The sequence below is a fragment of the Hylobates moloch genome, unplaced genomic scaffold, assembly GCF_009828535.3.
Source record: "Hylobates moloch isolate HMO894 unplaced genomic scaffold, HMol_V3 SCAFFOLD_15, whole genome shotgun sequence".
Classification (NCBI taxonomy): domain Eukaryota; kingdom Metazoa; phylum Chordata; class Mammalia; order Primates; family Hylobatidae; genus Hylobates; species Hylobates moloch.
In genome coordinates, this window is record NW_026652290.1 from 2,794,320 (window position 1) to 2,809,967 (window position 15,648).

Genomic DNA, 15,648 nt, shown 5'->3' on the forward strand with positions numbered 1-15,648 from the left:
CTGACCTTGTCCACTTGTTCCAGGTGGGCCCGCAGTTGTTTCTGGAGGGAGTAGAGGGTGGAGAGTGAGAGCGCCTCCAGGTCGGAGAAGGCGGGCAGGGTCTGGGGCTCAGGCCCCGCGTGTAGCCGCTCCAGCTCCTCCTGGAGCTTCTTCACCTGCACCTCCAGTGCATCCCGCTGCTCCCGGGCCAGCTCGCACTCGGCACCCGCTGCACTGGCCCGCTCACCAGCCTCTTCCGCCTCTTTCTTCCAGGCATCACAAGCCTGTGGGCCCAGCATACAGTCTCATCACAATGGCCCTGCCCTGCCCCTGTCCCCAGAGAGCATCATCTCTTGGGGGCCACTCTGGCTGCTAGGCCTGGTGGGAAGCTGGGTTGGCTCTCTGGGAGGAGGGCAAGGAGGAGGCTGATGCTGTCTGCACAGAGGTTTCAGGACCTGCAGGAGACTCTCCCCTCTGTGGCCAGGGAAAGGGGCCTGGGCCTAGCACAGCAGGGGACACAGGGTAGAGCTGGGATTCTGGCCAGCACCCGTAGGGTAGCCAGCTGCAGCTGGACAGGGGGCCCATTTCAGAACCCAGACCTTGGACTTGAAACCCTGGAGAGGTGAGGCTACTGGGAGGAGGCAGGTGGTCCTGGGACAGACTACAAGCAGCTCACAAGAGGGAATTCGAAGCCTGCGACAACAGTAACCACCCAGGGCCCTGGCTGGCAAAGCAAGTCCTCCCAGGGGGAGAGCGAGCAAACAAAACTGAGTTTCTGCTCTGTCCTTCAAGCCCCCGCTTTCCCCCACCCCACGCCCGCTCTGTGAAGGAAGGTCTTGGGCTGGATGTCACCTGGCACTGGGGAAGGCCGGCAGGTGCGGGGCCTGGTACCTGCTTGGCCTGCTTCCAGGACTCCTCCCACTGCTTGATGGTGCTGTTGGCTTCATCCAGCTCTTGCCGAAGTCGGGCCAGCTCAGCAGCCCCTGGCCCTGATAGGAAAGCGGGGGAAGTGCCCGGGGAGAAGCTTCCAGAGGCAAAATGCTCCCAGATGCTGCTGTTCATCCCGTTCAGACCTGCCCCAAGGAGGGGAAGAACATCAGCTCCAGAGGGCTTTGGGCCTGGGCCCTGGCCAGCCCTGCCTCAGGGGTTCCAGGGACTGGCTGTCCACTGGATGGGTGCGCACGGCTCCAGCTAGTGTCAGGTCAGAGAATTCTGCAGGGACAGGAAGGCTGTGAAGGTGCAGGTGGCGTGGGCGGAGTCAGACCTAACCTTGAGTGCCACCTGCTAGTTGGTGCCACTCAACTTCTGAGGCTCAGCATCCTCATGTGGGAAACGGGACTCCCATCGCCGGCCTCACAGGGTAACTCAGGGGACTCAGGAGGTACTGCATGTGAGAGCAGTCCCAGGCCCCCGATAGTGGCAATTTATGATTGTGGCTTCACTTTTAGGCTAGGGCCTTTTTGCAGCCTGATCTGAGGCCCAGGAAGAGATAAAGGGGAAAAGACAGGCCAGAGCCTCATCGGATGGCAGAGCTGGGGCAGGAAGAGCTCAGGGAGCCTTGGGGCCATCCCCCTTGTTTTACAGACGAGGACCCTGGATAAAATGTGTTACCAAGAATCACACAAATTGTAAGTGGTAGGGCCAGGACACAGACAGGGAGCGTGGTTCCAAAGGCCTATGCTTTCCAGTCAACTATGCTGCGTGCACAGCCTCCCACCCGCCGCCAACCCAGCTGCCCTCTGCTCATTCGCTCAACAGATGTTTACTAACATCAGGTCCCCCTGCTCTGGCCCCCAGGGCAGCCCCGGGCTTCTGAGAAGGACCCATATCCACCTCTGGCCTCACTCTGCCCATATGTACTTTCTGGTGACTTCGTCCTTGCTCCCTTTCCCACTAATCCAACCAGGATGTTCCAGAACCAGATTTAAGACGCTTTGCTCTCTGAGACACACAAGTGCACCCACAGAGGAAGGACGTGGTCCTGTGCGGAGACCCTGTGGCATGCACTGTCTGAGCCATCTGCCCCGTCCCAGAGGAAGACCTCAGGGTCACCCCACCCACATGAGACCAGCCCTGCAGCAAGCTGTCCTGTCCCATCCATCTCTCCTCCTCCCTCGGAGAAGCTCTCCTGACTCTGCTGTCCAGGTAGGCCCCTCTATGATTCTCAGGAGGATCCCAATGGCTGGGCACCTCTGCTTCCCACACTGGCCACAGCTGCTGGACAGCAGGGACTGTTGCACTCACACCTGTATCAATACACCTGTGCTCAACAGTCACACGGTGCAGGAAGGAGTGTGTGGCCAGTAAGTGGAGCTATGTCAAGCCGCCACCAGAAGCTGGGCATGGTGGTCCACGCCTGTGGTCCCAGCTACTCAGGAGGCTGATGTGGAAGGATTACCTGAGCTCAGGAGTTCCAGGCTGCAGTGAGCTACTGCATGCCACTGCACTGCACTCCAGCCTGGGTGACAGACTGAGACCCTACTCGAAAAAAAAAAGATCCCATCCAAATATGGGGCAAGTCCGAAAAATGCAATACCAAGCACCTAAAGCTGACAGAATCAACGTAACAGAGAACAGCCTCTTCAACCCTGGAAGGCGCTGAGAAACCCATGTGCTGTTCTAGGATCAGGAATAAGATAAGGGAAGCCACCAAACCCAATCAGAACTCTGAAAGGCTCAGTCCCTGGGCCTGAGCAAAATGCCGGCACTCTCGGGGAGGGAGCTGGTGTCTGCAGCTGCTGGGGGAGAGTGAGAGCGGTGGTGCCATGTGCTTCCCATCCCGCCCTCAGGAACATCCCGACACACACAAGAGATGCACAGCCAGCCCGCAGTGGCACCGGCCTCTGTGCCATTCTTCTAGCCACTAAACCCTGAAGTGCCCTCAGGAACCCCCAGTCCGTACCATTCTAATTCTGTGGGCAAACAGCCTTCTGGGCCAGCCCTGGGCCTCCCTGGAGGCTCTGCCCGGCAGGAAGGGCACCCAGAGCCAGGGGTTAGCCTGTTTGGCTTCTCCCTTGGTCCTCTGTGAACCTGGCTGGTGCGAGCCAGCCTCTCGGAGCCTGGGGTGACTGGGCAGAACAGAACCATGCTGTGAAAGAGACCAGGCCCAGACCTGGCAACTGAGACCCCTGCTCTCGCCTGCACTGGCCTCGTGCCTAGCACTTCAGCCCCATTACTCTATTCAATGCTCACAACGTTAGGAGGTGGATGCTGCCATTATACCCGTTTCACAGCAGAGGAAACTAAGGCAGAGAGGCTCAATCACTTGTCCAGGGTCACACAGACAGGAATCTGACTCTGCCTCCTCGCCCAAGGCCTCTGCCCTAACCCCCAGCCTAGCTGATATGCCGTAGACGGGGTGGCCAGAGGCACCTCCTAAAGGCGCAGGTTCCTGCCCCAGTTATCCTTAGTGAACCACTCCCCCTCTTACCCAAAGATCCATGTGATGCTGAGGTTCCCAAAAATGTGTTTTCCGACTGGCTCAGGTGGCCCTGGGGCTGCTGTAGGAAATGCGAGGAGAGGCTGACGGGAGGGGACGGGGATGCTGAGTGGAAGGAGGCAGAGCTGCCCAAGGAGCCGGGGATGTTCACGGGCGCAGAGCTCTGCAGCAAGCTGCCGCCTGCAAGAGAGGCCCAGGGAGGACGGGCTGGGTGAGGGCAGCAGAAGCCAGGCAGGCCACACAGAGCAAGGGGCCTGGGCCAGGCAGGAACCCGAGGAGTCCTCCAGGCTGCCCTGCCCACCCACACCCAGTACCGATGGTGATGCTTCCTGGGTGGGGCACTGTGCTGTTATCAAAAGTCTTCTCCAGGGCGGCCACACCAAACTCATTCAGGTCCAGGTCATCCAAAGCGGACTCTAGGGACAGAGAAGAGTGGGATGTAACCTCCCAAGGGCCCATCTGACCCTGACCACCTCGTCTACTGCCCACGCTGCATCTTCACGCCCATGCTACGCTGGGTCCGTACTCTCCCAAGCCCCTGTGCCCTTCCTTCAGCTGCTTCCTATGCCAATCCTGACTCCTGACTTCTGACGCCATCTGCCAGTCATGTCCAACCCAAATGCCTCTCCTTTCTGAATCTTCTTTGATACTTCCAGGAGGAATCACATCCCCATCCAGGGTCCCTGCCTCGGACAAGGGTTTTGTCCCCTGATGTTACAACTCGAGGGTCTCAGCCTCGGGCTCAGTGGGGGTGGGCAGGTCTCTGGGCACTCAGTGGCTGGTGTATAGCAGGTGCTTGACAAATGTCCACTGGGTGGGAAGTTTCCCTCTAGAGGGCAGGAACAGCATGTTGTCATCTGTCTCCTCAGTGCCTGACACAGGACCTGGCACAAAGCGGGCACCTAGAAATGAGTACTGAAAGAAAGGAGCACCAACTTCTAGCACCAGGAATTCTGAGAATGTCGTGCTGGCTATTCACTACACAAGGACACCAGTGAGATGAATGGGGACTGAACGACACGTCTTGGGGTGAGACTGTACTTGCCAAGGGGAAAAGGCACCTCTTTCTAATTTGCACAAAGGAGCTCTAAGGGCCAGTCCTGGCCCTACACCTTGGAGTCATTTCTCCTTTAGCTCAAAGGACTCAGAGTGCCCACCCCCTGATTTTCCCAAGACAGATGTCTAAGGGGTCTGGTGTGCTGATTTGAGACTCGCTTCAGAGACTGGGGGGGTCTCTGACCCCAGACCCAGTCCTGGGCTTGCAAATAGAAATGGCCTAGTTACCTATGACTGACTCTACCGTGTCGCTGGTGGGGTAGAAGGGCAGAGCGTTTGCATTCATGCCGGGGACGCTGCTGGTGCCCACTGGGCTAGGGGGGGTAGCTGCCAGGCTGGAGGTGATACTAGAAGAGATGCTTGAGGTCAGGGGGCTGCCTGCGGGGAGGATGCCCAGCATGTCCTGCAACGAGAGAGGGAAGAGGCGAGGCAATGGTAGGCTCCATACAGAGGCCAGGACGAGAGGCTGGAGAGGGGCTGGGGGCAAGGGAAACGGCCCGTGCCAGCTCTAGTCTGGGTGCCCCCATGCCCACATGGGCCCCGGCACACCCGACACCTTGTTGAGAGCATGGAGTTCGAGGTGCGGAGGCTGCCAGCCCCACTCGCCCCTGCAATCCTGTAGCAGGGAAGAGAGACGTGAGCACAGGGCCTGGCAGAGGCTCCAGGAACCCTTTCTCCACTGAGTCTAGGAGGTGAGGGGCTCCAGGGCCTGACCCCCTACCCTCTCTGGATTTGTGGCTGGGACCCCACTTTAGTCCTGCCCTCAGCTTTCGGGAAAAGTGGTGCCTCCCGCTCCCCGAAGCCTCCTGGGGTTCTGGGCCAGTCCTGTCCACAGCAGAGGGGAGGAAGGGGGCTGAGAGCTCTATACCTGTTTGGGCTGAAGCAGAGGCTGCTCTTGACTCCTGGGCTCTAATGAGTGGGGTTTTAATTTGGCCTGAGGGAGAAAATTCAGGGAGTGGATGAATGTGGTGCTGGGGGGTCCCTGAGTCCATCTGACCCTGAGGCTGCAGGTACCAGGGGGCAGGTGGTGGCAGACATGCAACCCCTCTTCACATGCATGCACACACCCCCTTCTTCCTCCCCACCTCCTACTCCCTTCCCCTACCCTAAGCAGGGAGCTGCCCTTCTCCTCCAGGTAACACCAGGCCTCATGTAAGCCCAGAAGGTATCTCTCCAGGCCCAGTTATGGACCCGTGTGTCCTGCTTCCCCAGGCCCTGCCTTTCCATGAAGGCAGCTCAGGGCAGCAGAAGGACCGCACCCAGGCGGGATCCGGCTCCTCTCCTAACCAGCTCTGCGGCCCAGGGGAGGCTGTGCAGCCTCCCCAGCCTTCCTGTCTTCAGCTGCAAATGGGCTGACTCTGCTCCCTCTGTTCAGTCCTGAAGAGGCCGAGGACAGTGGAGTCCTAGCTCCCAGTCATCCTCCCCGTAGCTGGACCAAGATACTCCTCCAAGATTCTCTTGCCCCACGCAGGAGAAGGCTAACCTCACTGCTGCCTCCCTCATCCCTTACCTGGCATTTGAAATTTTTCAGGTACTCGGCTCCCACCTGGTCTTCCCTCTCGAAGCCGGGAGCCTTCTTATAGCTGCCAGGGGCCAGGCCAGACTCCCCAGGGAAGACGATGCCCTCCAGGTTTGGGGGCTTCCTGATGGAGCCCGGTGGGGAGCCGCAGAGGTTAGATGGGCTGCCTAGGCTGCTGTTTCTACAGAGGAGCTGCGGAGAAGGAGGGGAGGGAGTGGGCCCATGGGCACAGCGCAGGCTGGTGCATGGGCCCGTCCTCTACCCTCTCCAGAGGGAGTCTTCAAGGGGCTCAGTTCCACTTTCGTCTGCCAACGAGCAGCAGCGACCACTCGGGGAGCCCGAAGCTCACGAAGGAAAGGGGGTGGCCTCAGGCTTTGTCCCTGCCACCAGTCCTACAGGCTCATCAGCACAGGCTCTGGGGACTGCCCTACCCCACACCCCCGGGCCTGGGCTTTTGACGAAGAATGCTGAGATGGAAAAGACAGATCCCCCTGGCCTGAGGACAAATACCAGGATGGTCTCCCAAGCCCAGGCTGAAAGGGCCTAGGAAGCAAGTGTTGGCTCTGTCAGGCATGGTGCCCACCCACTCCCCAGGATGGACACGTACGGCACTGAGGTCAGGGGCATGCGGGCTGGAGGGGCTCACAGGCACCGAGTCTCCAGCAGCAGACGGCATGTACAGGACAGGACCCGGCTGGGTGGGGCTGGACACAGCTGAGGAAGGCTGCAGGTCGTCACTTAGGGGTGGCTCTGCAAGAGTCAGGGGCAGGGGTCAGCAGGCCTAAGCCAGCTCTGTCCCTCCAAAAATGCTCCTGGGTCCCTTCCAAAGGAGACCACAAATCCCCCTGCACATAAAGGGAAGGTTCCTACGACATCTCTAGTAACACCATGTCTGTGCATTTACTGTGTGCCAGGCACTGTGCCAGCACTTTGCAGTAATTGTGACTCTTCATGGTGACCAGAAGATACCAGTAATATGGTCTCCATTTTATAAATAAGAAAACTGAGGCTCAGAGAGGTAAGGTAAATCCACCAAAGTGACAGAGCTAAAACACAGAAGAGCTGGGACTTGAACGCTGATCTGCACAACTCCAAAGCCTGAATCACTTCCTTACGCTGTCTCAGCCAGGCGGTCCCAATGCCCATGGCCGGGGACCACCTCTGCATCAAGAACATGCTTCTCCCTCCCAGGGCCCTCGATTTATTTTCCATTCTCATCTCAGAGACAGGGCCTGAGCCCGGAAAGAGGTTAAGGAGACCCAGGGCAGTATCTTGGGGTGGAAAGAGGTGTCAACAGGTACAGACTGGAGCTCTGTCTCTGAGACTGGTGGTGGCCTACAGTATCATGCTGAGGATCCAGACCCACACTGTCCCACAAGGCAGCCGAAAGCCACATGTGGCTACTGAGCCCCTGAAACAGGCTGGTCTGAATGGAAATATCCTGTAGGCATTAAAATGCATATCAGATCTCATAGACTTAGTACAAAAAAAGGTAAAATGTCTTGATAATTTTGTATATTGATTATTGAAATAACCTTTTATGTTGGGCTAAATACAAATATGTTATTAAAATTAATTTAACAACATATTTTCCAATTTTCAATTTTCAATTTTTTTTTTTTTTTTAGACAGTCTAGCTCTGTTGCCCAGGCTGGAGTGCAGTGGCATGATCTCGGCTCACTGCAACCTCCGCCTCCTGGGTGCAAGTGATTCTCATGCCTCAGCCTCCTGAGTAGCTGGGATTACAGGTGTGTGCCACCATGCCCAGCTCATTTTCATATTTTGCTATTTTTGTTAACATGCTTAAATATTTTAACTTTAAAATGACATATGGGGGTTGCATTATATTCTGACTGGCTAGCTCTGCTCTAGAGGCCTGAGCAGGACTCAGCAGAGAAGAGCTCCATGTTCCATTAGTGATGTCTGTCATGGGTATGACATGGGGTGGCTAGTGGGATTTGCCAAGTCAGCCATGGGAGGCACAGTGCCTCAACCCTCCCTGGAACCATGAGTGCTCAACCAGGGGGACAATCCCTGCAGTCTCTATCTCACTACTTTGGAAGCTCTAGGCCTTCAAGGCTACTTCTAGAAAGGTGGGGGAATGGAGCTTCCAGTGGGGACAAGGCCCGCTGCTGGCAGGCCAGAACTCCTGTGCAGGGCGTACTGCCAGGGGCCGTCCCCGGCCTAAGCCTGAGCTAGCCAGGCAAGGGAGGGGTGGGAGAGGGCACTGCCCCGGGGCAATGGGAACAGCATACGTTCTACGTGGGCAAAGGCGCAGAAGGGTCCTCGGGGACAGCTGCCCGACTGCTGCATGTCGTTGCACTTGGTGGACTTGTAGATCTGGAGGGCAGAGCACAGGCAGGTCAGGCTCAGGCCCTGAGGGAAGGCCGGGCGGGCTCCCCTTCCCCCAGCATGGGTGCGCTGGCTTAGTCATCTCTTGCCCTGTGTCCCCGGCCCCTCCCCTCCCCTCCACTATGTGTCTCCCTACCAGCTTCTTACTCAAACTCCTGAGGCAGCCCACCACCACTCCCCACTGTCACCAACAGCTTCCATTCTGGGGCCACAAGTCCCACCAGCCCTCCCAGAGGGATCCCCCAGTGACTCTCCACTCAAGGGCATGGCCAGGGCTGGGCCTCCTGGGCATTAAGGGAGCCACAATCTCAGGCAACCACCCCCGCCAATGTGACCCCTGCCAGGATACCCTGGGTTGCGACCTATACTAAGTAACCTTCCACTCTGCTGTCTGCAGCTACGTAAGGTAGTTTCTGTCTGCATGTCTACCTCAGGGTGTCCTGGCTTCCATGGAACACTAAGGGCAAGGACTGCAGGTGCCTCTCTGAACCCCAGACAAGACCTAGGCACACAGATATGGCCCAGGCTACCTCTTGGGGCCAGAGGGCAAGGGAACTGTGTCAGGGAGGTTGCTGATAATCTAGGCCCTAATATGAGACAGGACAACAGGAAAGAGCTTATTTTTTTCAATCCTTTTTTTTTTTTTTTTTGATGGAGTCTCGCTCTGTCACCCAGGCTGGAGTGCAGTGGTGCGATCTTGGCTCACTGCAACTTCCGCCTCCCAGGTTCAAGCGATCCTCCCACCTCAGCCTCCTGAGTAGCTGGGGTTACAGGTGCTCACCACCAAATCTGGCTAATTTTTGTATATTTAGTAGAGATGGCATGTTGCAGGCCAGTCTCGAACTCCTGACCTCAAGTGATCCACCCACCTTGGCCTCCCAGAGTGCTGGAATTATAGGCATAAGCCACTGTGCCCGGCCCTATTTTTTCAATCCTGATGTCACTGGATTATAAGCACCATGAGTGGTGGAAAGCCCAGAGTGGCCAGGTCGCCACACTCCACCTACACCTGCCCTGTCAGAAGGCCTGGGGGACACAGAACTGGAAGCAGAGGGCTGCTTGGTGAGTGTGGGCTCAGAATAGGAGAAGATGCCAAATTCAGCATGCAAGGTTCCTCTAGGCACTGCCAGGGGAGAGCCAGTGGCCACAAGTCCCTCTTCCAGGATGGCATCAGGATGGGTTCTGCCAACATCTCCACTGATCCTGCCTGCCTCTCTCCTTACTTCTCAAAGCCGCCCCCCGCCCTGCTGTGGGGCCCACCTCGGGGTGGAACTGCTGCTCGGTGCGGGTGTGGCAGTACTGGCAGGCGTCTCCGTTCTCACACTTGCCAGGGTCTCCCCACTCATCCCCGTGCTTGACGTTTGGACATGGAGACGACCTGGCCAACAACAGGGTGGGGTCAGATGGAGAAAGGAGCGGGTGAGATCGGAGCCTATCGGGTGCCACCTGGACCCAGCCTCATAGGCGTGAGGACAGAAATGGAAAAGACCAGCTGCAGAGTCAGGGCCTTGCTGGTGCCACAAGCCAAGCTCTTTCTCTGACCCAGCCTGGCCGCATCACCACAAAGGATACTGTTTGATTCCCCTCGGCCAGGCCCTCCCACTAGCCCAAGTAGGGTCAGGCTGGAGCTACAACCACACTGTCCATGCTGTGGCCTGGTCCTCATTCAACACATTCCCCTCAGGATCAGAAGTGGTGGGGCCTCACAGACGGTCTGACCAGGGTCCTCATTCACGCAGGAGGTGAAGCTGGGCTCCTACTGTCCAGCCATCCTCACTATGCCCTCCCCTGGGCCCTGGGCTTGCGATCCTGTCATCCCCAGGACCAGCCTCCCCTCCTCCCGGACAGCCAGTGGGAGCAGCCTCTGCCTGACCCCTTCCCTGCCACTCCTCCCTCCCATGGCTGGCCTCCTGGGGCCTAAGGACCTGTATTTGTGCTTCCGGGGGCTCCGCCGCCGGTCCTTGCTGTTGTGGTAGTAGGGACAGGCATAGCCTTGGCGGCACAGCCGCGGGGGTTTCTTGCAAGGCTCCGTCTTATAGTTCCCCAGCACATAAGCAGTCTCTGCACAGGGGGCCAGAGGGCAGGGGTCAGGTGAGAGGAGCTGGAGCACCCCAAGACTAGCAGGACTGGAGTGGAGGGAAGGCGAAGCCACTGGGAAGGAGTCCAAGACAGGAGGCCCCTGCGAGATGTGAGTAGGGCCCCTCCTCCCAGGCCATGGCACAGCCCCAGGTGCAGCAAGGATGACAGATGCTGTCCATCAGAGAGACACTCACAGCTCACAGGGTGAAAGGGCACTCTTGCAGGGTGGAAAACATTTGCATGTGTACTTATGTACGTGCCTGTGCACATGTGAAAGCCTGGGGGGATCTTGGGAACATGATGTGTCAGGGAAAACGCCCCTAGAGGCGCCTTTTGAATGGTGGGTGTAGGGTGGGATGCGGGCCAGGTCAGGGCTTCGGCTAGAGCAGGCAGTAGGTGGTGGTGAGCCAAATCCCCAGGGCAGCTATGAGCAGGATTATAGGGAGGGCGCGGCCGAGGCGTGGGTGCTTGTACCTTGCCATCGAGGCTCCTCGCTGAGGATCTTTTCTATCATGGCGTGGCTCGCAGCCCCAGCCGACTGGCCCTCTATGCTCCCCTCTACTGTGGTCTGGCCATTCTGCAAGGCCTCCATGGCCTGAAGCTCCCTGGGAGGAGAGGAAAGAACAGACAGGTGGAGAGGGGGCATGAGGGGGCAAGAACCAGAGTGCCAGCCCTCCACTGCAGTCTGAGGTACTCACCGTCATCAGCCGCCAGGCCCCTGCCCTGGACCCCAGCCTACTGCCATCAGCCCAGCCCAGCACCCAGCCCACCTGATGTCGTAGACAGGGGAGCGGAGGTCATGGGGCCCGTGGGCAAAAGCGCAGTGCAGGCCGTTTTTGGTGCAGTTGCCTTTCGAGTCTGTCTCGTGGATGCAGATTCCAGTTTTGTAGTAACGAAGGTGGTACCTGCGCTCAGTGTCCCCTGTGGTTCTGTGCAGGAATGGGCACCTGGAACATGGTAGCGGGGGTCACTCAACTTTGCTGCCTGCAGCCTAGGCTTCCCTGCCTACGCCCTGCCCTTTCCCCAACTGTTTTTGTTGTTGTTGTTTGTTTGTTTTGTTTTGTTTTTGAGACGGAGTCTTGCTCTGTTGCCAGGCTGGAGTGCAGGGGCACGATCTTGGCTCACTGCAACTCCAACTCCCTGGTTCAAGCGATTCTTCTGCCTCAGCCTCCCAAATAGCTGGGATTACAGGCACACACCACTATGCCGGGCATGGTGGCCTGTGCCTGTAATCCCAGCTACTTGAGAGGCTGAGGTAGAATTGCTTGAACCCGGGAGGTGGAGGTTGCAGTGAGCCAGGAATAGAGACAGGGTTTCACCATGTTGGCCAGGATGGTCTCGATCTCCTGACCTCGTCATCTGCCCGCCTCAGCCTCCCAAAGTGCTGGGATTACAAGTGTGAGCCACTGCGCCCGGCCTTTCCCCAACTGTTGAACAGCTTTCACTATGGCCTGGAAGGTGCACTAGGAAGAAGGCAATGAGGAGCCCTGCTGCGAGGTAAGAGAACTGCCCTGCTGCTGCCTGCAGCCTAAATGGGGCCCAACAGGGCCTGGCATTCCAGGGCAGGACAGACATCTGGGAGAACAAATGCTGCCTAGGCTTGGGGGCCGTCAGAGAAGCAAATGATCTACTCAAAACTCAGGTATAGCCTTCATCCCCTGAGTGCTTCGTCAGGCTAGGGGTAGGGTCAGCAAGCCTTGGGCCTCCATGAGAAAGAGGTGCTAGGCCAGGCCAGTAGCTCACACCTGCAATCTCAGCACTTTGGGAGGCAAAGCAGGAGGATCATTTGAGGCCAGGAATTTGAGACCAGCCTGGGCAACACAGTGACGACATCCCCTCACCCATCTCTACAAATTAAAAATGTTTTAAATCATGGCCAGGTGTGGTGGCTCACGCCTGTAAATCCCAACAGTTGTGGGAGGCCGAGGCAGGTGGATCACCTGAGGTCAGGAGTTTGAGACCAGCCTAGACAACATGGCAAAACCCCATCTCTACTAAAAATACAAAAAATTAGCCGGGCATGGTGGCCTGCGCCTGTAATCCCAGCTACTTGAGAGGCTGAGGTAGAATTGCTTGAACCCGGGAGGTGGAGGTTGCAGTGAGCCGACATGGAAGTGCCAGTGGAAGCAGGTGCCCATCCATCTCAAAAAAAAAAAAAAAAAAAAAAAAAAACAAAAAAATGAACTGAAGCCGGGCATAGTGGCTCATGCCTGTAATTCCAGCACTTTGGGAGGCCAAGAGGGCGGATCACCTGAGGTCAGGAGGTCGAGACCAGTCTGGTCAGCGTGGTGAAACCCTGTCTCTACTAAAAATGCAAAATTAGCCTGGTGTTGTGGCGCACACCTGCAGTCCCAGCTACTTGGGAGGCTGAGGCAGGAAAATCACTTGCACCCAGGAGGTGGAGGCTGCAGTGAGCCAAGATCGCACCACTGCACTCCAGCCTGGGCAACAGAGTAGAGTTTGAGGGTGCAGCAAGGATGGTGCCACTGCACTCCAGCCTGCGGGAAAGAGGGAAACCCTGTCTAAATAAATAAATAAAATTATAAAAATTTAAAAAAAGAAAGAGGGCTGACGTAGGGAAGGCTCTATGAGACAAGCAGGGTCAGTGAATGTTCCGTCGGTGACACTCCCAGGTGTGGCACCTCCCTGTGTCTGTCAGTGCTGTGCCCTATTTCTCCACGGAGATTTGCAGTAAGATATTTAGGGTCAGCAAACCTGGGCGCCGGTGAAGCGCTCTCTCTAAACAGCCAGCTTTGGTGGGAACCGCATGGGATATGGCAAGTGTAACTCCCAGATAGGGAGAGGGGCCCTGTGATCCCCAGGGGAGGATGAAAAAAGGCCAGGGAGCCTCCTGGGTTCAGATGTGGGCCCTTAGGCTTAGTGAAAGAAAGGCCTCTCTTAGGTTTCCTAAAAGTGGGAAAGAGAAATGGTACCTCCCCGCAGCCTACCGCCAGGGATGGTGGGGTCTGAGCCCAGGCTCGGGCCATGGGCTGGGCTGCAACCAGTCCTCTGGATGGCTTCCCAGAATCTGCCCAGCCTACCCTGAGGGCATCTGACCCAGAAGGAGACATGGGGCTCCTCTGAGGACAGGCTGGGTCACTCACTCGTCGCCCTCCGGGCAGAGGCCTGTAGCCTCGTCGTACTTGGTGCAGTAGACGTCAGGGCTGTAATTGAAGGTGCCGTCCCGACGGCGGATGGACCGGCGGCGCCGCTGGTTCACGAAGTGCCAATGGAAGCAGGTGTAGGGCCGATGCTGCGTGCATTTGTGTTGCACAAAGAGTGGGCACTGCTCTGTGCGGAATTCTTTCAGGTACCTGCAGAGAGAGCCCCGCATGGGGCAGGCCGGGAGCAGAGAATGAAGTCTCTTGCTTCTCAGCAAGAAGTTAGCCGCCAAGTCCCCTGAGGGCCCTGCTGTGGGGTGCTAGTTCCACTGGGATACCAGGAGAGACCCAGAGCTGTAAGGCTACACCTCAGCTCTAGGATCCAAACCAACACCAGTCCCACACCAGCCTGAAAGGCAAGAACCACAGACCACAGGGGCCTCGGCGGTCAGCTGTCGCCTGTGTTGACCAGCTGTGGCGTTAATCAGCAACTTGGTTCTCTGAGCCCTTTCCAAGGTTTCCCAAGCCAAACCACTAATCACAGGCAAAGGGCTGCAAATAAGAGCATGAGGCGCCTCTGCCAAACTCTACAGGCCTCTGCTACCCAAGTCCACCTGCCTGTTGTTGCAGGCCTCGCCTGTACCATGAGCTGAGGCTGTGGGCTGAGAGGAGAAATCTGCAGATAAGCACTTAGGCTTTTCAGCTCTGAAGCTGAAGGTCACAAGGCATCCCTCGGGACTACTGACTCAGTAATTACCGTCCTGTCTGCCCGCCTCCGCCCAGAGACATTTCCTAGCACTACCTAGATCTGTGCTTGGGGAAAAACTCATACCGAAGTTTTGAAGAGACCCGCCCCCCGACCCCGCCCCTGCTGCTCCAGCCTGTTCTGTCCCCAGTCGTGTCACCTCATGTGAGTACCTGAAGCAGCCGGGCTATTTATGTCCTGGGGGCATGAAGCTGTCTCCTTTGGCCGCCTCCTCCCAACCTTCACTGGTCTCTCTCCTCTGCCCTGCATGTGTAACAGCCAAGACACTCCCAAATCTCTTCTCCCACATTCCACCCCGTGGAAGGCCCCAGACCCACTTCTCCCTTACATCTGGGTTTCTGTTAGCTACATGTGTCCAGGCTGGGGAGTCTCCTAGACTGGGTCCCTCTGCCCCCGGCCCCAGGAAGGACAGGCAGTTAGTATAGTTCTCTTTAGTCTCTCCAGCCTAACAATGCAAGCAACGAATGGCTTGGGATAGGACATCTAACGTCATCGAGAAGGATGGTGCCAGAGGCTTGCAGACTGCAGAAAGAAGCATGAAGGGAACAGAAGTCGATCCAAAAAAGGGATCCTCGACCCAGGCTGGGATGCAGGAAGGAGGAAGGGGGAAGAGGGGAGGAGAGGTACTAGTGGATGAAGAATTTGAAGGTGTTTTTGGAACAGAAACAGTATGAGCTTAGAAACAGAGTGTCTGGTTCTAAGAGCTCCCAGTACCTTTGTGGATGTGCGTGGAATAGGAAGGGAGCTGGAAAAGAGAAAAGGAGATGAGGTGAGGTGCAGGAGGCAAACTGCAAATTTCAAGGGCCTCATCTCTGGGGTCCAGGTACATCCTGAAGACCCCAGGCAGAAATCTGGAAGCCTCCCTATGGCCTGATGCTCTCCTGGTCCCTTTGGCATTTGAAGCAAAGGTTCTTCTCCTTTCCTGTCTGGTTACACAAAAAGCTGTGCCCTCCTGCTACACAAAGTTACCAAACCTGGCACTGAGCTGGGATACCCATTCCTCAAACTGGTAGGACCATCCCTCTCCTGGGACGTACATCCTCTTCCTGACTTTTTGGACCCGCAAAGAAACTACCTCAGGAGGTAACAGAAAATGGGAGAGAAGGAACTTTCCTGAAAGAGGGAAGCTGGGCCCAGAGCCAGGAGCACAGAAGAGTGAGGCATGGTTAGAATGGGCAGATTAAGGACAGAACATCCAGTTAAACTGGAATCTCATATAAGCACTGAATAATATTTTAACCTAATTAAGTCTCAAATATTGCATGGGACATACTTATCCTAAAGAAATTATCTGCTTCTGGTCAGGCGTGGTGGCTCACGCCTGTAATCCTAGCACTTTGGGAAGCTGGGGCGGGTG

General features: G+C 56.8%; 2 protein-coding genes across 7 annotated transcripts in view; one reads left to right on the forward strand and one right to left on the reverse strand.

The window, feature by feature from the left end:
- Positions 1-15,648, reverse strand: part of UNK (unk zinc finger) — a 42,058-nt gene that overhangs the window by 2,224 nt on the left and 24,186 nt on the right. For 2 of the 5 annotated variants that reach the window (XM_032178809.2, XM_032178813.2), the window contains 14 exons: positions 13,529-13,738; positions 11,195-11,371; positions 10,899-11,029; positions 10,271-10,406; positions 9,606-9,723; positions 8,249-8,333; positions 6,601-6,743; positions 5,985-6,185; positions 5,343-5,408; positions 4,703-4,877; positions 3,733-3,834; positions 3,410-3,598; positions 871-1,052; positions 6-263 (listed from right to left, as the gene is read on the reverse strand). In XM_032178809.2, coding sequence (XP_032034700.1) covers positions 6-263; positions 871-1,052; positions 3,410-3,598; positions 3,733-3,834; positions 4,703-4,877; positions 5,343-5,408; positions 5,985-6,185; positions 6,601-6,743; positions 8,249-8,333; positions 9,606-9,723; positions 10,271-10,406; positions 10,899-11,029; positions 11,195-11,371; positions 13,529-13,738 — 2,173 coding nt within the window. The remainder of the gene's footprint in view (positions 1-5; positions 264-870; positions 1,053-3,409; positions 3,599-3,732; positions 3,835-4,702; positions 4,878-5,342; positions 5,409-5,984; positions 6,186-6,600; positions 6,744-8,248; positions 8,334-9,605; positions 9,724-10,270; positions 10,407-10,898; positions 11,030-11,194; positions 11,372-13,528; positions 13,739-15,648) is intronic. The other 3 variants (XM_032178812.2, XM_032178811.2, XM_032178810.2) reach the window with 3 other exon arrangements.
- On the forward strand, positions 263-3,323 carry LOC116484077 (uncharacterized). 2 transcript variants are annotated; one of them, XM_058428837.1, is made up of 2 exons: positions 263-601; positions 1,428-3,323. In XM_058428837.1, exon 2 carries the CDS (start codon positions 1,657-1,659, stop codon positions 2,284-2,286), a length of 630 nt encoding a protein of 209 aa, XP_058284820.1. In that variant the 5' UTR covers positions 263-601; positions 1,428-1,656; the 3' UTR covers positions 2,287-3,323. The 2 variants fall into 2 exon arrangements, with proteins under 2 accessions (XP_058284820.1, XP_058284819.1); XM_058428836.1 differs by lacking the exon at positions 263-601 and adding an exon at positions 1,020-1,339.